At 34.2% G+C, this 23,480-nt stretch overlaps 1 protein-coding gene across 2 annotated transcripts in view; it reads right to left on the bottom strand.

The window, feature by feature from the left end:
• Window positions 1-23,480, bottom strand: part of PPP4R3B (protein phosphatase 4 regulatory subunit 3B) — a 53,282-nt gene that overhangs the window by 3,253 nt on the left and 26,549 nt on the right. Inside the window, exons 8-15 of one of the 2 annotated variants that reach the window (XM_005686623.2) lie at window positions 20,247-20,378; window positions 18,844-18,946; window positions 16,467-16,508; window positions 14,948-15,106; window positions 9,523-9,692; window positions 7,492-7,631; window positions 6,915-7,099; window positions 5,281-5,483 (exon numbers count right to left, since the gene is read on the bottom strand). In XM_005686623.2, the coding sequence (XP_005686680.1) occupies window positions 5,281-5,483; window positions 6,915-7,099; window positions 7,492-7,631; window positions 9,523-9,692; window positions 14,948-15,106; window positions 16,467-16,508; window positions 18,844-18,946; window positions 20,247-20,378 (1,134 nt within the window). The remainder of the gene's footprint in view (window positions 1-5,280; window positions 5,484-6,914; window positions 7,100-7,491; window positions 7,632-9,522; window positions 9,693-14,947; window positions 15,107-16,466; window positions 16,509-18,843; window positions 18,947-20,246; window positions 20,379-23,480) is intronic. The other variant, XM_005686624.3, reaches the window with a different exon arrangement.

Genomic DNA, 23,480 nt, shown 5'->3' on the forward strand with positions numbered 1-23,480 from the left:
TGCTGCTTTCTCAGCTTGATAACACAGGATAAGCAAGAAGCAGTATGGCTAAATTTAACTTATAAAGCCCTTGGTACAGTGCTTGGTATGTAGTTACTATTTGCTAATTGATATCAGCTACTATTATCATAATCATCATTATTTGTTATTTGGTTTCTAGTTGGAGTGGAGGTAAGAGGGAGAAGACATCATTACAGTACAAAAGGCACCAGTCTGATAGTCACAGGAATGACAGCAAATGAAAGTTTTAATTCTGCTTTTAATCCTGTATATCACAAGGTACACACATTTCAGTTCCAAAAGGTTAACAATGATTTTTGGCGTAAGATCAATATTCTGTCTGAAACACTCAGCTACACAATTTTTCAGTTTTATCTCTTATCTATACATATACACACCATAAACTCATTATACATTTAAAAATCATATTTAGCATACAGAAAGAATAAAAATACAAAATAAGAAATATTGGAAGTAAAAGGAACTATAAATCCACAGATGCATACTGTGAAGAATTTGATAGGTTCCAGACTTTTCATATACAACTATAAATGTTATTTTTAAATAAATATCAGCTTTCAATGTTAGTTCACAAAGTTCTATATCATTCTTTTAAACTCTAGTATTCCATGGTACGGATACATCACCAAAATTAAATTCCTTGTTGGATTGCTTTCCCAGGGATTATTATACTCTCTTGAAAATTTTTTGTTTCTGACAATATATCAACAAAGACCAAAAAGGAATCGAGAAAACAGCAGATGAAAGATGTCAAGGCATTTTTGGAAAAAGAAATCAGAGAGGCAAAACAACTCATTTTTAATAGAGAACAAAGTCAAGAAAGAAGTATTTCAGGAGAACACAGAAATGAGAAGGAAGCAATCCCAGAAAAGAGTAGACAGAGTACCAAAATACTAGGGAAAGCAGGAAGATAGTTAATGGTCGAGTCAGTGAAACAGACAACTGAGTCCTCAATTCTATAATTCATTCCCCTACTGCATGCCCACCCCCACCATGAGATCTCCCACCAGGAGATTCCAGCTCGCCCACCAACAACCATAAGGAGGAGGAGCCAGAAAGGTTCTGCATTTCAGGACTTCGGACACAGTGAAGGGCAGGTAGGGTAAGGTGCCAGGGTGAAAAGGGACAAATAAATTTTTTTACATAAACATGTTTTAAATGAAATCAGAATGTTTACTAATACTATATACAAAAATAAACTCGAAATGGATTAAAGACTTAAATGTAAAGCCAAATACTATAAAACTCCTAGATAAAAACAAAGGCAGAATATTCTATGACATTATTTTTGTGGATCAGTTTCCTAAAACAAAGCAAAAATAGACAAATGGGACCTAATTAAACTTAAAAGCTTTTGCAAAGCAAAGATGAAAAGACAACTTATTGAATGGGAGAAAATATTTGTAAATGATATGTATGACCAGTAAGGGGTTAAAATCCAAAATTAATAAATTGTTCAAGGCAACATAAAAAAAGAACCCTATTAAAAATTGCGCAGAAGATTTAAATAGACGCTTGTCCAAAGAAGACATACAGATGGCCAACAAGCACATGAAAAGATGCTCAATGTTGTGCGGAGGGGTTCCTTAAAAAACTAGAGTTACCATATGATACAGTAATCTCACTCCTAGGCATATATTCTGACAAAACTATAATTCAAAAAGATCCCTGCACCCCAATGTTCAGCACAATTTACAATAGGCAAGACATGGAAGCAACCTAAGCATCCATCAACGGATGACTGGATAAAGAAGATGTGGTATACATACACAGTGGAATGTTAATCAGCTATAAAAAAGAATGAAATAATGCCATTTGCAGCAACATGGATAGACCCACCCCACTCCAGTACTCTCGCCTGGAAAATCCCATGGACAGAGGAGCCTGGTAGGCTACAGTCCATGGAGTCGCGAAGAGTCGGACATGACTGAGCAACTTCACTTTCACTTTTCACTTTCATGTATTGGAGAAAGAAATGGCAACCCACTCCAGTGTTTTTGCCTGGAGAATCCCAGGGACAGGGGAGCCTGGTGGGCTGCTGTCTATGCGGTCGCACAGAGTCAGACACGACTGAAGTGACTTAGCAGTAGCAGAGATTATCATATGCAGTGAAATCAGAAAAACAAACATGGTATTGCTTATACATGGAATCTAGAAAGAATGATACAAATGAACTTATTTACAAAACAGAGACAGACTCACAGACATAGAAAATAAAATTATGATTACCAAAGGGGAAAGGGAGGAGGGAGAGGATAAATTAGAGGAGTTTGGGATTAACATATACACAATACTATATGTGAAACATAACCAACAAGGACCTCCTGTATAGCACAGGGAGTATATTCAATATCTTGTAATAACCTATAATGGAAAACAATCTAAAAAAGAACTTATCTATCTCTGAATCAATTTTCTGGACACTTGAAAAACAATGATGGTGAAAATGGTTAAAGGACCATTGGTGATAAAGAACTTGCCTTCACTTAGAAATGTGGTCAGTTTATTGAAAAAACGTTGAGAGCCAATATAACTAGTGCTTTACTCTGTGAGCTCCTATCTTGCTTAATATCAAATTTTTGTGATAGTCTTGAGTGACTGAACAATTAATTTGTTTTCTAAGAACAACTGCTATTTTTCTACCTGTTCCCCCTTAAAGTGTAGATCAAATGTATCTGGCAATCTGCCGTTAGTGTCATTAGGGTGAAATAAACATTTGTGCTTGCACTTGATGTTGCTTGTTCATAAATAAAAAATTATCTGGAAGGATAATAAACTGAAAACTCAGGGAGACAACCCAGCAAACAGAACCATTTAAAAAAATGAGTAAATGGAGAGAAAAATTATATTATCAGATAAATTAACAAGGCACAATATCCAAACAGAAAGCTATAGTAAAAGAATATAAAGTGTCCCCAAACTAAAGGTCATGACTTAATTGAGAAAGTCCAAAGTATTTCATTTTTAAGTTTCAGAATACAGGGATAAAACCCCAAATGCTTCCAAGAAAGACAAATTAAATTCACACACAAAGAATTAGGAATAAGAATGTCTCTGGATTTCTTGGCAGCAATATCTTCAAATTTTTGGAAGAAAATTATTTCTAATTTGGTTCCTTCTACATTCAGTTAAACTGTCAATCAAGTATGGGGATACAATAATGACATCTTCCTACATGCCAGGTCTTATACTTCATCTCTCATGGAATCCTTTTCTCAGGAAACAGAGAGGGTATGCCCCAATAAAATGAAATGGAAAATCAAGAATGAGAACAGAGACTTGACATCCAGGAAACAGTCAATGTAAGAAAAAAAGAAAGGCAAAGGAAGTATTAGGGTGATGGCAGAAGCAGCCTTAAGACAACAGTTGTGCAGCAAGTCTAGAGAGCAAGCAATTCAGGCTGGGATGAGATGGGAGTCTTCAAGAGAGACATCTCCAAGGAAGAGACTATGTGGAAACTAACTTGAGAGGTACTGAAAGAATGAGTAAGAGGCACGTAACTGTTGCAATGAATGAAAAAATGGTGGCAATTAAATTATTTAAAAAAGGAAGTTACAAAGCAAAATACACTATAGAAAAAAAGAGCAGGAAAAAAATCAATGAATAAAAATATGTACATTGTTATAGCTCTAAGATTACCAAATATTGTTTTAACCAAAAATTGTGATACAGAGAATAGTAAGGGTGAGGATGTGGTAAGGAGTGGTAAAATAATATGGTAGTATAAGCACACCGTTTAGAAATAGAAGAAACAGGTATTAACAGAAGAGATCCAAGCTTTCTCTGTGGAGAGGAAAAGAGGACTGTTTTTTCCCCCATAATTTTAATACTATTTGCTTTTTAAAAGTAAGTACATGTATTAGACTTAAAAAAAAAAAGCTAGTATATATTGAGTTGTGCCAAATAGTGTTCTAAGCTCTACATTTATCAAATAATTTAATCTTCACAACAAACTGATAAAGGAGGTACTGATTTATTCCTATTTAAAATGAGAAAACTAAAGCCTGGAGAGATTAACCAGCTAAAAAAGAGGCAGAGTCAAGATCTGAATCCAAACAATATAATATTCTTAATACAGTGTCACAATATTACACTAAATTGTCCTATCAAAAAAATGAAAACTTAAAAATTCTTGTTCCATTACATAAACTGTGTTTTACTAAACAGAAGAATCCCACTGAAAATGCTATTTCTGTAATACTTAGTCAAGAACCCACCTTACTACAAATCTTAAGAAAGATTCTACATTTTTGTAAAAAAAAAACAAAAAAAACCAAAAAACTCAGACTTGTATTTTGTGTTTAAAACGAGCTTGACTTCAGTTACGTTTTTGACTATGGCCTTCTCTTGTCCTTCTACCCTTATACTGAAGTTGTCCTATATTTATGCCTTTTTAAGCCACTCCTTTTTGGGGAAAAGGATATTTTCACATATAACGTAAAGGAAATAAAAACATTTTATATACAAGTTAAACTATTTTACATAAAAAATGTAACCATTGGGAAATACATTTGCTCTGTGAATAATAAAAAGGTTATTAGTAATATTCTTAAAGACTCACTAAAATAACAAACCAATTTTAAAAAGGCAAGACTATGAAGAGACAACAGAAGAGCAAATCAAAAAGGCTAATATTCAACTTTACTAGTTACAAAAGACACAACTGGGGAATGAGATATATATTAATACTGTTTCCGCTACTGAATGAGTAAAGATTAAAAATCATTATAATAACACTGCCAAAGCGGCAGTGAGCCAAGCACACTCATACAATGCTTATGGTAACTAACTGGTATAGTCTTTCTGGAGAGGAATTTGACAATATGTTCGAAAACATTTTTACTCATCTATTCAAGAAAATAATTTAAAATTCAAGAGCAGCAGTAGTCAGTGAAACATCCGAATCGACTTATGTGCTCCAAAGTACTGGTCGGGGGAGAGGATGCTTACAAATACTATGATACAGCTAAATAAAATGAAATTCTAGTCATCAACAATGTTTTAATAACAGAAAAATTCTTGTAACAAATAAAAGCAGGATACAAAACTGTGCTTATACAAAGATGGTAACTGTGTCGGATAAACCCCCCGACAAGAGCAGGCAGTCGGACGTTAGCAGTCATTTTCTTATGACTATGTGTGCAACTTTGTTTCTTCTTTTAAATTATTTTTATTATCCAATTTTTCTTCAGGAAACATAAACTAATTTTACAGATGAAAACAGCAAAGTTTGTTTGTGTGTAGAGCAGTTTCACATACCTTGGTGGCTGTTACGGATGTGGCCAAGTTTGTAGTTTTGGAAGAGGATCCATTAGAACTTGCTGGTGGTGTCTGAGCCACTACAGATTTGCTGTTTGTACTGTTTGTTCCATTAGCAGCACTGGTGGAGTGGGAGAAAGTAAATTTGAAGCCACCAGAAGATGTCCTTTTAGGAAGGTTTTCCTTATCTTCACTTTCCTTTGCTAAAGCAAACATAAATATTTGAATCTTTGTTGGTAAATATTGCTAAGTCAAAGCATCTGAAAAGAACAAATAATTTAATTCTTTTGCTTTTTTGTAAGAACTAAGAGGGCAAAGCATGATGAGTAAGTACAGTGATACGTCTTCATTAGCTGTCATCTTAGAAATCCCGGGGTTAGAAAAGACCTTAAGAATCAGGTGACTGATTAGCCACCCTACCCTAGAATTCTCCATTGCTCTATCTAGGACCCTTCCAAGGTCTCACTTGCTGTCTCTCTCTCTCTCTCTTTTTTTATTGTCTCTCTAAAGTGTCCACTCACTGAATCTACACTTCCATACTCATGAAAACCTAATAATCTCTCTCACAAGTCAAAAATGCCTAAAGAAAATGATTATGATCATGCTTATTTATTTTCTGAATATTTCAGGTTCCTTTATCTGTTTCCTTTATGACAAGGGTGTCTACTATCTTTTAACATCTGGCTGCTACTATTTTTATATATGATTCTTATGCAGTACTTCAGGTATTGCCTCACTGCCTCTCTTGACAGTAGTCAGGGCAGTGGGTGTAATGAGTAAAAAAAGAATTTGGCTACCAAAAGGTACCTGTTTCTTAGGACATTTTCACAGGTTATTTGCTCCCCTAGGCTGAAGTAAACAGAACCTAGCAGTGAGAAGAAAATGAGTGAGGCTAGTAAGAAGAGTTTCAAGGAAAATGTAGTAAGAAATTAATAAAATACTAACTCCTGAGAAATGCCTTAAGAAAAATCTAACATTGAAAATCACAAACTTACATAAAGCCTAGGAAGTGCTTTTGCCCTTCAAGATATAAATTTCTTGAAACATTTAAATGATATATGCAGTAAGGTACTAATAGTGGTAATTTCTCATGTCATAGAATTAAAAGTGATTGCTTCTTTTGAAAAACACTAGTAAGATCCTAGTTTTACAGACAAGTTAAGCATAGTTGAAAGACAGGAAATAGTACTTTTCCGCTCGACATTTTATCTTTATGAATGTTTTACTAACAATTAAAAAATTTCAAAGAGTAAAGTACTTCTCTCTTTAAGCTTAAGTTTCCTCAGCTGTAAATGACAGAGTGCACTGGAAAGTTTCTTTGGATCTCTATGATCTCTATCATTATTGGAGACTTCAGTATAAACATAAAGCCGTAACTGTTCACAGAAGGCAAAGTATAAACAGACAATGCAATTTCTAAATAGCAAATGAAGAGCATCACAAAAGAGCAAGTTTCAAGAAAAATATTTTAAACATAAGAAATGTTTTGAAAAATCAGATTTAAAAGGTTTTTATTTAGCATAAAATTCATGCCTTTCATGCTTTATAAACTGGGATCACAACCTCACAAGCAACTATATAATTTCTATATTGAATAAGAGAATGAGCTAATCAAAAATTCAACACTTTAATACCTTTTTTAGTCTCCATGAATTTTTCATAACTATCTGGAAAATCATCTTCTGCCTTAGATTTTTCCACTGGTGCAACAACTGTTTTTCCTTCCTCCTCATCATCTTCATTAAACCACATTTCTTCATCCTCTTCCAACGCCTTTGCATCTCTGCGAAATCTGTTACTACGTAATATAGATGGTACACTGTAAGAAATATATCACAGGTATTGAGTAACGACTTAAAATTCCTGACCAGTTTAAATGAGAATAAATACGTATAACCAACAGGAGATGAAATAATTTTAACTGAGTATAACTTATAACCAGTTGTGAAAGAATATGTAACCAGAGAACACTCCAAGGATGTTTGTACACTAACCTAAAAATTTATCTTGAGTTAAGATATGGAACAGTAATTTTTTACATAAAGGATTCAGACAGGGAGAACAGCCTACCCTCCTATACAACCCTGTATGTTCTAACGATAGAAAGGAAATTCCTGGGTAAATTTTAACTACATATGGCTTTGGACATAATTTTATAGATTATAAATGTATAATCTATGTACTTTAAGTATAAATATACTTAAAAAATACCTGTTCAGTTTCTGATTTTGTCTGTCTTTTTCTTGCTCATATTTAGTCTTCAATCCTTTGAATGTCTGAACATATTCAATCGATTCAAGTGCTTTATAAAAGTTTTCAACTATATGTGCAGTAAGAGACTTGATATCTTCCTGTATAAGCACAAAATTTATATTTCAAATACAATACTTGCTAGAAGAAAAACTTAAAAAATTTTTTTTTATAGTTCCAAAGCTGATCGAAAAAAAGGTTTTTCAAATCACCTTCCAAAAATAAACGTCCTAGTTTCTTTATACATGAGCCAGGACTCCAAAGAAAACTTGGGAAAAAAAGGAAGCAATTCCCTGAAGCCCTTCTGGGAGACTATACAGAACATTTGAAACATAAATGTATTTACTTTATATCACCTATTTATTTTTTCTATTTACATAATAGTACTTTACAACTTAAAATAAGCACTTTCACATATAATTTCACTTGACTCTCATAACAATTCTATGAAACGGGCTTTATTATCCCTATTTTACAAACAGGGAAAATTGAGGCTATAAGAGACTAGATGGCCTGATCAAGAGTGCACACCTAGATAGAAGGCAGATTTTGAAATTATATTTTCAAAAAACACTGAAAGACATTAATGACTCCTTGTTTACCTATCAAAGCAAGATAAGTCTTACTAAAAAATAAACACATTCCTCCAACTATATCACATACACATAGCTGATAAAACAACTTGACTTCCTCCTGTGTATTTCCAGTTCTCTAGACCAACAGTAGTAAATTCTAAATTCTTAATGAATGATTTTAATCGATCAATGCAGATCCATGGTGAAAAGCAGGCTCATTATTAAAAACAGGTTGTGATCTAGGACTAAAGTATACATATTGTTTCTTTAAAAATAAACCGTAATCTGGACTTTTAGGATTTTTAAGTCTTTAAACTAGTTCCCCTGAATATGTGAATCAAAAAATATGCAAAGGAGAAAAATTAGAACCCAAGGTAAAATGGTTGTTATATATTGAAAGGAAAAAAAAGCTAAGTCTTGGGATTCAAAGTATATCTATCAACCACTCAAAATTATTTTCAGAAAAACAAAATCAATCATAGGAATAGGGATGGCGTTATGAACCCTACACTTCACTTGATCTGTATCTCAACAAAAATTTTAAAGGGAAAAAATATAAAAATTAATCTCTAATTCACGGAACAGTGTACTGTGAACCTGGGTTCAGAAAGTAGGTGAGCTAATTAACTATTTTCCCTTTTTTCTAAGGCTAGTACTTCTATCTTCTTCATCCTTTTTGCAAACTATACTCATAGCAAATGACTACTCTAAGAAAATCTGCCAAATAATGTTGACATGAGAATAGTGTGTCATCAGTTCAAATTTGACTTGAAAGAAATAAAAGTAATTTCTAGCTTTGATTTTCTTTTTTCAAGTGCTTTCTGATCATGTGGCCATGTCCGCTAGTAGAATCATTTCAGTGTGTGGGACAGGGTAAATTTACTGTACCAGTTCTTCAGTTTTCATCTTATCCCTGCTATTCACACAGAGCTTTCTCTAGATCTTTTACGACAATTATCTCGTTGCCTGAGACTGAGCTGCACCGTATCTTCAAGCCCTGACTGTGCTCCTAAACAAATGAATGCATTTGAATAGGTCAGCTAATCACTTTGGGTGTCTCAAGCCCTCATCAATAAAATAAGGCAGTTGGAATAGTTCACCTAACAGTCTCTTCAACTTTAAATTCCATCATAACATCCTACCTTTTATGCATCTTGTATCAATGTCTACCAAGGGAATTATTTTCAACTTTTCTATTCATTTTTATCACTACCCTTACAACAGATCACAGAGATCATATGAATGGCATGTCAGAGTGAAACATCCACATATGCTAAATATCCCGAGTCATTTAGCAAAAAAAAAAAGGAACTGAGAATATAAACATGATTTAAAATACTATGATGAATTTCACAATGTAAAATATTAACATCACTAAACATATATTTTTACTAAGAATCTTTTAATATAAACTTACCACTCTTATAAATTCAAATAACTCAATAACAGCTGAATTCAATAGATTGTACCGAGTTCCATTATCCAGAAGAGCATTTACAACTGGCTCAAAAAGATTTCCCTTGGTGATGTAACGATTGTAAAATTCATCTTTAAGGCCAATTATTCGCCTCATAAAACGAAGAGCACCTAATTAAAAAAAGATAAAGCGAATAAGTGGATAATCTTACTAATATTAATTATTGTACAGGAATTTCTACATAAAGAAACATATATGTTCATCTAAAGTAAAAAGCAAAACTGCATTAAGAATAACTGGGTTTTGAAAAAAACAGAATTAAGGAAAGACCACTCAGAACTTGGAAAACTTACATAGGGAGCTAACAAAATTCCAACAACTGGTAGGCAGAGAGCTACAAGGCAGAGAGATTAGAAAATACACAAAACCCGCACAATACAAATGCTGGCACTACTTAGAGCAGTGCTGGTGGACATGAGACAATATAGTGAAGACAGCTTAGAATCAGCAGGGGCTGTCATTAGGAAAGCGACAAGAATGGTGCAACCTACCAAGAGCCAAGACTTCCTTAACTCTTTGGGGGACAGCGGGGAGAAGGGAGTGGGGGAAGCTTTTGAAGTAGGTGCTTCTTTTAAATTTTCTGAAAATACAGCCGAAACTGCTCCTGTTACCTGTATACAGGAGAGCTAAGGGGTTGCTTTACTTTTCTGGTGAAGGCTATTCCAGTTTTCTTTGCCTTGGGAAAAATCATCTGTGAAACCTCCAGATTATAATAAGCTGTTTAACCTTTGGTAAACATGTAGTATGGCAGATCAGACTGTATTTGTAAAAGAGTGACAGAGTAATAAGCAAGCAGTATAATTTGGCTCTTCACATTTTAGAATATTGAAATGAAAATTTCCCTTTAACTAGTCTTTTCCCTGGTTAAATAAAGCTAAACAAATTTAGCAATATTACTAAAACTTTGATGAAACACAAACTAATTTCAATCCCTTATTTTTAATGTTTATCTTTTAACTTATAACCTCTCTCCTAGGTAGCTTAATTTATTCTATAGATACCACTAAGCCACATCCTTTAAAACACAAAGCTTCCAATTTTCTTAGTCTCATTACAAACCCTTGTTCACAGATGGAAGTTACTAAAAGAAGAAGTTGTGTCTATCGAAAGAGGTTCTAAATATTATCTGAAAATAAAACAGAAATAGGACACATAAGGTATGAATGTGTGATCACTGTAACACTTAAAACAGATGCGGACAAAAGTGTTAGACTTAAAACATCACCTCTTTTTTATAGTAGGGTAAGAACTAGTTTATTCAGGATTAAAAAGATTGAAGTACTGGCAAAGACCTAAGAAAATAGGCAATTTCATATGTTGCTGGTGAATGAACATGCACACAAAGCTATAGTTAAAACAGCATGTTTATAATAATTGAAATCTTAAAGGAATATAAACATTTCAATACTGGATATTCATTCAGTTATGATCAGTTCAGTTCAGCTCAGTTGCTCAGTCGTGTCTGACTCTTTGCAACCCTCCCTGTCCATCACCAACTCCAGGAGTTCACTCAAACTCACGTCCATCAAGTCGGTGATGCCATCCAGCCATCTCATCCTCTGTTGTCCCCTTCTCCTCCTGCCCCCAATCCCTCCCAGCATCATAGTCTGTTCCAGTGAGTCAACTCTTCGCATGAGGTGGCCAGAGTACTGGAGTTTCAGCTTTAGCATCATTCCTTCCAAAGAACACCCAGGGCTGATCTTTAGAATGGACTGGTTATCCATTTAAATAGGACCAATAAGCAGTCATTTCAGAAGGGACTATTTATAGAAAGCCATACAGGAAAATTTAGCATGAGAACATCAATTCTTTCAAAATATAAAGGTTTAAATTAAATCTAATCAGGATGAACTGGATAAAGTTATTTTTATGTTGCTGTGGAAAAACAAATGTCTAAGAATCAAGAAAATTATGAAAAAGAAAACAGACGTGCTAGGCAGATATTAAACTTTATACCAGAGATACTATAATGACAAAATAAACATTCTCATTCATTTTATCTTGTGAAATAAAAGGACAGATGATTCAGACATAAGACAAATGTATACGGTAACTTCTTATGTATCAAAAGTATTTCGAAAGTATTTTAATTCAGTAAGGAAAATATAATTTATTTAATAAGGTATTAGTACAATTGGTTATCCATCCAGAGAAAAGCTAGGGGACTTCCCTGGTGGCTCAGATGGTAAAGGATCTGCCTGCAAGGCAGGAGACATGGGCTCAATCCCTGGGTTGGAAAGATTTCCTGGAGAAGGAAATGGCAACTCCTTCTAGTATTTTTGCCTGGAAAATCCCATGAATAGAGAAACCTGGTTGACTACCATCCAGGGGTTGCAAAGAGTTGGACACAACTGAGCAGGTGTGCAGGAGACTCTGATTTGATCCCTGATGGGGAAGATTCCATGTGCCCTGGAGCAACTAAGCCTGTGTGCCACAACTATGGAGCCTGTGCTCCAGAGCCCTGGAACTGAAACTACTGAGCCCATCTGTCACAACTACTGAAGTCTGCGGGTCCTAGAGCCCATGTTCCCAATAAGAGAAGCCACTGCAATGAGAAGCCTGCACAAGGCAACTAGAGAGTAGCTGCCACTCCTTGCAATTAGAGAAAAGCCCCTGGAACAATGAAGACCCTGCACAGCCAAAAAAAAAAAAAGGAAGAAAAAAAATCAAATTATTAAAAAACAAAACAAAACAAAACTCCACACTCCCAGTGTAGGGGACTATCCCTGGCCAAGGAACTAAGATCCCACATACTAAAAAGGTGTGGCAAAAAAAAAAAAAAAAAAACCAAACACAACAAAAAACATATCAGAAGAAAATCAAGGAGTATACTTGTATAAACTTAGGACATAGAAGACTTTAAGCAAGACAAAAAAACCCATAAAGACATATTTGTCACCATGAAGAATTTTATAGCAATTATATGGAAAACATGCCACAGTCAAGGTAAAGACAAATGAGACGGGATATTTTGTTCCCCAAAATGTGATAAATTGCCAATATCTCTAATATATAAGAGCTCTAAGAAAAAGATAATAGGCAATTCAGAGCAGATAAAATACAAAAGCACTAAAATGTGAAAAGATGGTATCAAGGAAAATATAAATTAAAACACAAACAGAATACATTTTCCATCATCATCTGGATAACATTTAAAAAAGCAGCCACATTGAGTGCTGTTCAATGAGTGCATTTTTCATGTCAGGTGCCTCAGCCTTTAGAGAAAGTAATCTGGAGGCTATAATGTTAAATTAAAATTGAAAAAGGATATATTAAAAATATAGTAACATTTTGCCCCGGCAATAGCAATACTGAGGATCTACCTTACGGAAATAAACCAGTAAAGATTTATGTACTAGGCTAATTACTACAATTATTATTTAGAATGGCAAAATACCCAAACAATCTTGTAATCCATATAGTGGAGAATGGTAGAATAAGTTGTGGAAGAGCCACTTTATGAAGTGTTACTCAGCTATGTTTAGGAAAAATCTTAGTTCATGCCATATCCAATGAGCTAGAGTAACATGAAGGGGCTGAGATATGTGTTAGCATGATCATGTTTCTATAAAAATAAAACATGAAAACCTATACATGTGTGAATGTTTATGTAAATTTGCACAGGTATGGAAAAAGGAATGGAAAAGAAGTAGTGCAGGCAGTTAACACTGGCTTTATTAAAGCCTTGAAAATTAAGGTTGTAGTAGGGAGATCATGGAAAAAGCAAGAGTTCCAGAAAAACATCTATTTCTGCTTTATTGACTATGCCAAAGCCTTTGTGTGGATTACAATAAACAGTGGAAAATTCTGAAAGAGACAGGAATACCAGACCACCTGACCTGCCTCTTGAGAAATCTGTATCCAGGTCAGGAAGCAACAGTTAGAACTGGATACGGAACAACAGACTGGTTCCAGATAGGAAAAGGAGTACGTCAAGGCTGTATATTGTCATCTTGCTTATTTAACTTCTATGCAGAGTACATCATGAGAAATGCTGGACTGGAAGAAACACATGCTGGAATCAAGATTGCCGGGAGAAATATCAATAACCTCAGATATGCAGATGACACCACCCTTATGGCAGAAAGTAAAGAGGAACTCAAAAGCCTCTTGATGAAAGTGAACCAGGAGAGTGAAAAAGTTGGCTTAAAGCTCAACATTCAGAAAACGAAGATCATGGCATCCAGTCCCATCACTTCATGGGAAATAGATGGGGAAACAGTGGAAACAGTGTCAGACTTTGTTTTTTGGGGCTCCAAAATCACTGCAGACAGTGACTGCAGCCATGAAATTAAAAGACGCTTACTCCTTGGAAGAAAATTTATGACCAACCTAGATAGCATATTCAAAAGCAGAGACATTACTTTGCTGACTAAGGTCCGTCTAGTCAAGGCTATGGTTTTTCCTGTGGTCTTGTATGGATGTGAGAGTTGGACTGTGAAGAAGGCTGTGCGCTGAAGAATTGATGCTTTTGAACTGTGGTGTTGGAGAAGACTCTTGAGAGTCCCTTGGACTGCAAGGAGACCCAACCAGTCCATTCTGAAGGAGATCAGTCCTGGGATTTCTTTGGAAGGAATGAAGCTAAAGCTGAAGCTCCAGTACTTTGGCCACCTCATGCGAAGAGCTGACTCACTGGAAAAGACTCTGATGCTGGGAGGGATTGGGGGCAGGAGGAGAAGGGGACGACAGAGGATGAGATGGCTGGATGGCATCACTGACTCGAGGGACGTGAGTCTGATTGAACTCCCGGAGTTGGTGATGGACAGGGAGGCCTGGTGTGCTGCGATTCATGGGGTCGCAAAGAGTTGGACACGACTGAGCGACCGAACTTAACTGAACTGAGGGAGATTAACCTCTTCTCTATATAGTAAATGTTTACATTTTAACTATGATTTTCATGCTCAGAAAAAAATCCACAAAGCTCTTATTTCGAGAGCTGCTCTATCTGCAGGTGAAATTATGAGGAAGAAAAGGAGTGTGCCAAAAATCAACTTTTGAGCAAACATCAGCATTAAAGTTTGATTTTTATTGGTCCAAGCAGTCTACTGAAGGGCTAACCATAGCTTAATTTTACAAGTTTAAATAGCCTGAGTTACAGAAATACATATCAAGGCCCATATCTCAAAAATAAGAGTCACTACTAAATGACAGTTTGATGAAACAGATGTAAAAGATGGCAGGAGAGGTTCTGTTAGTGGTATCACTGCACATGGTATTATAGCACAACTGAATCTATGTGAGCAATATGTGGGTGGGAAAAGCACTATGACCTATTCCTCTTGTCCTTTAAATAAAAGACTAAAACAATTAAAAATGTTGTTCCATAAGACATTTTACAAGAATGTTCATTAAAACTGTTACTTACACAAGGCCAGGAAAGTGTGCTTTGAATTCATCAAGACCAAGACTCTTCTTAGCAAGTCCTTGTTCATAATATAGTTTTTTATGTGATATGTGTGATGTTCCACACAAAATGTGAGTAGTTCTAAAATTAAGGCAAGCAGCTGTGCTGTTTGATAATTATCTGCAAAGAAAATCATTGTATGAAAATATACACTGCAACACATCTAGACAAAGAGAATACTACGTATAAATCCTTTATTTTAGAAGAAAAGTAAAACTGTTTTCTCCTAATTTTTGTATCAATTAAAGAAGCTACAGATTTTTATTTTTTCATTAGGTAGACTCTCCAGAAGTATTAGTAGTTTTATCTACTAAATACTTTCTAAGGCTCTAATATAAAATATTTAAGTATGTTAAATAAAAGTCTACAAACATGATAATAAGACCCTCATTGCACTGAGATTTTCTTAGTAATGATTTTGTAATATGTGCTATCATTATTAACATTAATGGGTCTATAAAAGGATCTACCCATAGTAAAGAGGAAATATCCTAAACTTTTTGCCTAAAATGGTGCAACACAAATTTCTCAAGAAAAATTAATATGCTTTCTTTAAAGACATCTTTAAGAAAAGGACATTTCTGACTGACTGAATATCAAGTGAAAAATATTATATCAAGATTTTAAGACAATAATCTTTTTAACATCAAATCATGATATTGATGAAAGGCCTACTAAAATATTCCAGCTTTTTCTTCCTCAAGAGGCTTTTGTTTACATACTCATGGAATGATTTATAATTGCTTCTTGAATATCAAGATTGAATATATAGGTAATTACCCATACCTACTATAAATATTTTAAGCAAGAAAACATTACCATTAAAAACAATTCTCTTTAATTTCTCAATTCCCAAATTTTATTTACAAAAGATTTTGCAACAGCAATCTGTAGTGTTAAAATTAAATGTCTTGTTTTCACTTTCCCAAATTAGGATGTGAAATCACTCACTATGTATCTAATAATTCAATCCCTGAATTCCTTTCTTATTTGAAACTGGCTTCCCTAGAACTCTGATGAGCCTGGTAGAAAAGACAGGATGCTTAGGTACACATAGCATATTTTCCGTATTACCAGGTCAATACCTGATACACATGTTCCAAGTAGAAATAATAGTGCTTATACTCAGATTCATGAGCCATCTATGTATGCAAAGACTGTTATGAAGACTATTTACTAACTATTTGCCTGAGTTTACTGTATTTAAAAAATAAGAAGGAACTAATCCTCAACTTTTAGAGGTCTTCTAAAAAAAAAAAAGCAGGACATAAGGTCTAAATTTACAGAAAAAAAACAACAAAGTTTCAAATGTATTTTCCATCTTTGATATTAGAGTTGAATTTTTTTCTTTAAAAAAAAATCTAGTTTTGGATTTCGGGGCAAAAATAAACCTTTCCTAGTTTTGTGTAAGTACATTATATTCTGAATAGGAAAAAACTTATAATTTCTATTAGTTCATAAAATAAGAATGTATACTTACCAGGACAAATTGTGCTGCTTTTGTTAGATCCAACTATATTATCTAATAAAAATAATTAAAATCAGTGACTTTAGTAATAATACCTCACACTTCCTTAGGACTTTATAACATACAAAGCACATCTTTGATCATAACCTCATTTTACCAGCATAATAACCATTAAGAATTAGGTGCTTTAGTCAAATATTATACCTCTATCTGCAATTTTTTTTGAGACTTGGGTGCGGATGAACAATTATTAAAAGATGGTATCAAATATTCTGATATGATAACACAAATTTTAACAATTAGTCACTTATGCTTTGAATTTAAAAAAATTAAGAATATTAAAAGTTTCAATTCCTAGGCTCACATCTTAGAGCATATTTATGTAAGGAAACATAATAATGTACACCAGAGCATTGTCTGTAACAGCAGAAAGCTAGAAACAAGTTACTGTGAAAAAATAACACCACATTATACATGTCACAGTAATATAAAAAACAGGGGTGAAAAACTCCAAATTCAGCATTTCTTGAGGGATGGGGATGGGGTAAAATGAGAATGCATAAGAAACTATGTATAATTTATTTTTTAAAAATGGAAAATCACAAGTCAGTACTGACAAAGCCAATGGGAAATATATATCTGTGATGCTATTATCTAAATATTTCTGTATGCTGGAAATGTTTTACTTTAAAATAAAAGCTAAAAATGCATTTAATTTATATAAATGGAAACTTTCTGAAAGAAAACATTGTGATATGCTTTATCTATTCAATTTTATATTTTTGAGAACTAATCAGTTGACAGATTAAAATTCAGTTATTTTGACTGCTAATTAGTATTCCACCATACAAATATGCTACATTTTCATCTCCTACAGTGAACAATGTAACAACATTCTTATATCTGTCATGCATATGCATAAATGCCCCCTGAGATATAAATTAAAAAATGGAGCTGATAGTATTATCTAGGGTGTACAATTTTTATTAGTTTAACAAACATTTTAACTGACTTCCTCTTAACTGATTTAACAGATAAACCATTATTTTCTGAGCTTACGCCCCCCAACATTTCTCATTTCATCAGTTGAGCTGTATACTTCTCAAAGAGTCAGTTCTTTAGCTAGTTATATTTGGCACATGATCACATAATTTAAACACTGCAGACTGATTAAATGTCACAGAACTGTAATATCTATGGCTAGGTTAAATACAGCAGAACTCAACTTAGATACACAAAATTATGAATACTTAAACACTTAAAGGGAAAGTACTTAAAACCACAGCAGAATTCTACAATCAGATTGCTTAAAAAATGTTTCAGTTTTTACTCTACTTTAATAAACTGAAACCAGAAATTATAGCTGATAAATTATATGTAAGAATGCAATATGGAAATACAATTGAAGAAAAGAAAGTGAAAGTGACAATGTTAGTTGCTCAGTTGTGTCCAACTCTTTGCAACCCCTTGGACTGTAGCCTGCCAGTCTCCTCTGTCCACAGAATTCTCCAAGCAAGAATACTGGAATAGGTAGCCACTCCTTTCTCCAGGGTATCTTCCCAACCTAGGGACTGAACCCAGTTCTCCTGCACTGCAGGCAGATTCTTTACTGTCTGAGCCACCACAATGAAAGAAAACCCATGTACAAAAAAAAAAAGACTTCCCAGGAGCTCAAATGGTAAAGAATCTGCCTGCAATATAGGAGCCCACAGTTTGATCCCTGGGTTGGGAAGTTCCTCTGGAGAAGGGAATTCTCCAGTATTCTTGCCTGGAGAATTCCATGGACAGATAAACCTGGTGGGCTACAGTCTGTGGGGTAGCAAAGAGTTGGATACGACTGAGTGACTAACATACACGCACATGCACACACACACAGAAAGAAAAAAACAAAAACAAAAAAGGACTTGACCCCATTCGAACTATCACTAAGAGTCAGCATGTAAAGTAAATGTTTAGTTTATTTTTAAAAATTATTATTCTCTGCTTTAACCAACTTAATTAAACTTCTGATCCTTATGTTCTGAAATTAAAGCATTTTTTACTGTATTGCCAACTCTAAAATGATGGTTCCCTTGGATTTTCTAATGTAGGCAATATACTCTCCACACTTACTCTGATATTAACTCTTAAGAACTTTGGGAACAAGCTTCTCTTGCTAAGTGTTTACATTTCTCTTCCTCAAGGTGTAATACTTTCTGCCACATTTTGTATACACTTCTCTACCACAGACACTCTAAAACATGGGAAACCATGATTTTGTATTGCAGGCTAAAATTTTAAGTAATAATTTCCCTGTCATAAAAAGCATCAAGTAAAGAGCCTGTTAGCTTTAATTCTTATCTTGATCTTTTAAAACAGAAATCATAAGCAGGTAAGTAAGAGGCCCTACCCTTTTCACGTCTGTCTTCTGAAGTATTGGTCAAAAGTGGTGCTGTGAGGACATGCATACAATGGTTGTAGAAGAAATTTAGAAATTCACTTTTTTCAGTTTTCTGAAATATACAGAATTAAAATAAAAACTTTATTATCTTTATAATTAATAGAACATCTTCAAGAATTAGCAGTGCAAGTCATATACAAATAAGAGATACTTTAGGATACTGTGAAAGACTCAACAAACTTATATTCACCTTAATCTTACTTCTGAAGAACTGACAAGCCTATTTCATATTACTTATTAAATGAAAAAAAGGTTTCTCCAGGGAAAATTATTCAAAATATTTTTTTTCACGAGTATGATTTGAAATGCAACGAAAATCTATCAACAGAGAAAGCAATGGCAACCCACTTCAGTACTCTTGTCTGGAAAATCCCATGGACGGAGGAGCCTGGTAGGCTGCAGTCCATGGGGTCACAAAGAGTCGGACATGACCATGGGGTCACAAAGAGTCGGACATGACTGAGCGACTTCACTTTCACTTTTCAGTTTTATGCACTGGAGAAGGAAATGGCAACCCACTCCAGTGTTCTTGCCTGGAGAATCCCAGGGATGGCAGAGCCTGGTGGGCTGCCGTCTATGGTGTCACACAGAGTTGGACACGAATGAAGCGACTTAGTGGCAGGAAGAACAACTAAACTGCTTAAAATTTGATTTCACAACGTATCCAAATTTGAACAAACACCAAGTTTATTTAGAAATGGTATAGATTTTAGATATTTTAAAAATAGTTTTAAGAATTTGTTACTTGGAAATTTGGAAAATAGTGCCTTTTGGTTTTTTTTTTTTATAATTGGCTCTATAAACTTGTAATGATTTGAAAATATACTTTTTCTCTAAATTTGAGGGAATTCTATAAAGGAGAAATATTCAAGCATCTGGAGATAACCACTAATAATATTTTGTGATATTTCCTTAAGTCCTTTTTTGGTAATCACTCCTTTCACCATGCAATTAACATAATCTGATACATACTGTTTCTTTCTTATTGTGATAAAAAACATATAGAAGTTACCATCTTAACCATTTTTAAGTTTACATATAGTTCAGTAGTGTTAATTATATTCACATTGCTGTTTTAATTTTTAAGATGCTAACATCAGAGCCCAAGAAACAAAAACAGAAGTGCTAGCATTTTACCAAGATTTTAGCAGATTACAATCTTGTATTTTGCAGCAAAAATAACTGCTAGAGGAGTATTACTACTTGAATACTGAGTGTACAAATGCTTGAATGCTTTTCAAAATGGTACAAATTTTCAAAATTTAAATATTTACATATAATTTATCTATTTATACATAGTATATATAAAATCATCTAAAAGTGACTAGACCAAAATGAGAGTAATTTCTTACATTAGTTGTAGCCAGCATGTTCTCTGGATCAATTAGAGTACGAAGAAGTCCCATTAACTGAACAGCACCTCCTAGCTCAGGATCAGTGTCACAGATCATTTGTTCAATTACTACATTAATAAGAAGGATATCCTGAAAAGAAAACAGATTTCTATGAGACCTGGTTTGGATATAAGACAAACACACCAGTTGAAAGGACAAAATCAGAATCATACAGGAAGGAAAAAAAAAAGAATGGATGAAGTTATTTAAACTTTTTAATCCTCTTGTCTTCAAAGTTCTATAAACATATTAGAGTAAAAAGAAACCCATCAAAATAAAAATCAGAGCACATAATAGTTTATGATGTCATCAATATAGGCAACAGAAAGCAAAATCATTTACCAGCAATTCTTATTCGCTAATGTATTCTCAATCTCGGTAACAAAAAAAACACTGAGAAAATATATGAAACTACAACTGGTAATACAGTAGACACCAGACAATGAAAGACACTAAGAGAAGGGTAACAAATGAGATGAGCCCTATGATATATGTTAGGTATTATAATCAGTATTAATTAATGGATTCTGCAAACTAAGTAAAAATCAACTTCTAAAAAAACTGGCATTAACCATGTGGCTAGAGATTATGTTGTGGAGAGTAGCATGGAATAGCAAAATGGTCTTATCCCAGAAGTACACTCACCTCAGCAAACAATTAAAATTAGTCTACCTATAATGCATGACTAAACCCACTTCAAAGTAACAATGTGCTGAGACAATGAACAAATAATTCCTAATATAATGAACAATTTAACATTCATCAACGAGCTAAAAGCATTACCAGCGTTATAAGTTAGTTGTCTGTAAAACTGGCTTCCCTTGTGGCTCAGTGGGTGAAGAATCCGCCTGCAATGTGGAAGATCTGGGTTCCATCCCTGGGTTGGGAAGATACCTTGGAGAAGGGAAAGGCTACCCAATCCAGTATTCTGGCCTACAGAATTCCATGGACTATATTAGTCAGTCCATGGGGTTGCAAAGAGTTGGACACAACTGAGTGACTTTTCACTTTCACTGTCTGTTAAACAGGCTTCATTTTCTTAGCAAACTTGATGAACAGGAGGAACAGCTAAATTAAAGGACCAAGCCTCTAACGGCAGTACAGCTAATAACTAGCTAGGTAAGTGGCCGTATTTTAACTCTTCCATGCTGTTTTCTCCAATGGAACTAAAATTCAGCAGTCATTAAAGTCAGACCACTCTCAAAATTCAAGCCAGCATTCCTAACTGCATGGTAAAGTTCTTTTCTGGTTAAAACAAATCTAATCTTCCTTAATCTGCTTCTCCAACAATGGCATTCATCACACTAGAAAACTCAAGATCAAGCAACTTTTAGCAAAATAATGGAGATTTAAGACAAACAACAGGAAAATCACTTCTTTGGATGTCACACTATGACTTGATCTGACAATAGGCCATTAAAGAGTAACCACAGTGACATTATTCCAGTGCTAGATCACCAAAATCTACTCTTGAGAATACTCTCTAAGTCTTAGGAGAGGCCTAGTAACTCCTATCCCATTAATGTTGCTTTACTACCATGGTCTCTGAGTTTTACTTCTCTTTATATTATCAGAGAAGCTTTGCAATTAGAAACTTCAATTCAGAACCAGCTTCCAAATGCCACCACTATTTACTTGCAATATTCCAGAGTCTAAGCCAGGGGTCATTAAACTACCAAACTACCTGACTGGTTGTTCACTTTGTAAATAGCTTTACAATAAAACATTTACTGGAACACAGCCACACCTATTCATTTTCAAATCATTTATAGATGGTTCATACTAAAAAGGAAGACTTGAGTAGCTGCGACAGAGCCTGAAGGACCCACCAAGTCTTATTTACCTTTTGGCCCTTTAAGAAAAGTCTGCCACCCTTCATCTAAATAGCATGAGTGAGATTAGTTACAGCTTTTGGGAGATGCTTCAAAGCCTTGGTATAACAGTTTCTAAATCAAGTTTTAGAGAAACAATACTTCTGTTGGTTTTATCACATTCCAATGTCATAGTATTCTTAGAAATACATACTTTTGTTTTTAAAGTACATTTAAGTGGGTTTAAGATTTTTTCAATTCTTAAATAATTAGCCACAGAGGAAAATAATTAGCAACAGAAGGAAAGTTCTGGGTATCTACACATGGAATTAGGTATTATCCAGATAATCAGCTGGCCTCCCTGTTTTCTGATTGGGAAACAAAGAACATACTTTATTCCACTGCTTCCAAGGTTTCTTAAAAACTTTTTAACTTCTAGATGCTAAGATATATTTTATCATCCACAGCTTTATACAGTCACTGTTAGTCAAGTGGCAACCATGACAAACTTACATGACAGATTTGCACTGACACTTTCTGATAAGATCAAGAAAATATTAGAATCTGTGCAGAATCTGTGTACAGATATAATGACTATAGTAAAAACGTTAACATTTCCTTGTATCTTAACACATTTTAATCCTGTAATCCATGTTGCTAAAACCAAACCTTCTCTATAGTACTAGAAAGAAAAGTTTGAATGTTGTACGTTTATTTTGAGAGAGCACTAAAACATTAACTGCACACTGAATACAGAGGTAAGTTATTCCTTCAATGTTACCACCAATTTAATATAGAATTCAGCATGTAGACTCCTTAATTCTGGAAATTAAAGAAAAAATAATTTAGCTTCATTTGTGGGCTAACTTATTTTGATGTAAACAGAAATTTTAAATTGGAAAATTGTTAGACCTCAGAAAATTCAGGGAAATCAGACTGAAGACTGTGACTACAAGAAAAAGAGAAATTAAAAAGGGACTTTTCAATGTTAAAAATGAGTAACTGCTTCCCCATGCCTCATGCATCAGTTAAATGTAAACAAGGAAATATCTCTAATGAAAACATAAATAAAAGACTTAAGTTAAGAATTCTAAGTTACTAGGTTTTTAGAGATTTTATGATGAATGCTCATAATCCCATGCATCACTGAGGATGAAGTAACAGATGTGTTTGTTTCAAAGTTACCTTTTGTAAAAATGACACTAAGATGGTATCAACAGTGACATGGTAAATTGATTAACAAACTAAGTATTTCTTTAGTCAGCTTTAGCATCATTTAAACTTTAAAATATACTTAATACAAAATATTTCTTCTATTTCTTTCCTACTACCTGAACAACAGCATTAGTCCTGATTCTAAAAACTGCCTTAAAAAAACTGG

Source organism: Capra hircus, chromosome 11 (assembly GCF_001704415.2).
Source record: "Capra hircus breed San Clemente chromosome 11, ASM170441v1, whole genome shotgun sequence".
NCBI lineage: Eukaryota > Metazoa > Chordata > Mammalia > Artiodactyla > Bovidae > Capra > Capra hircus.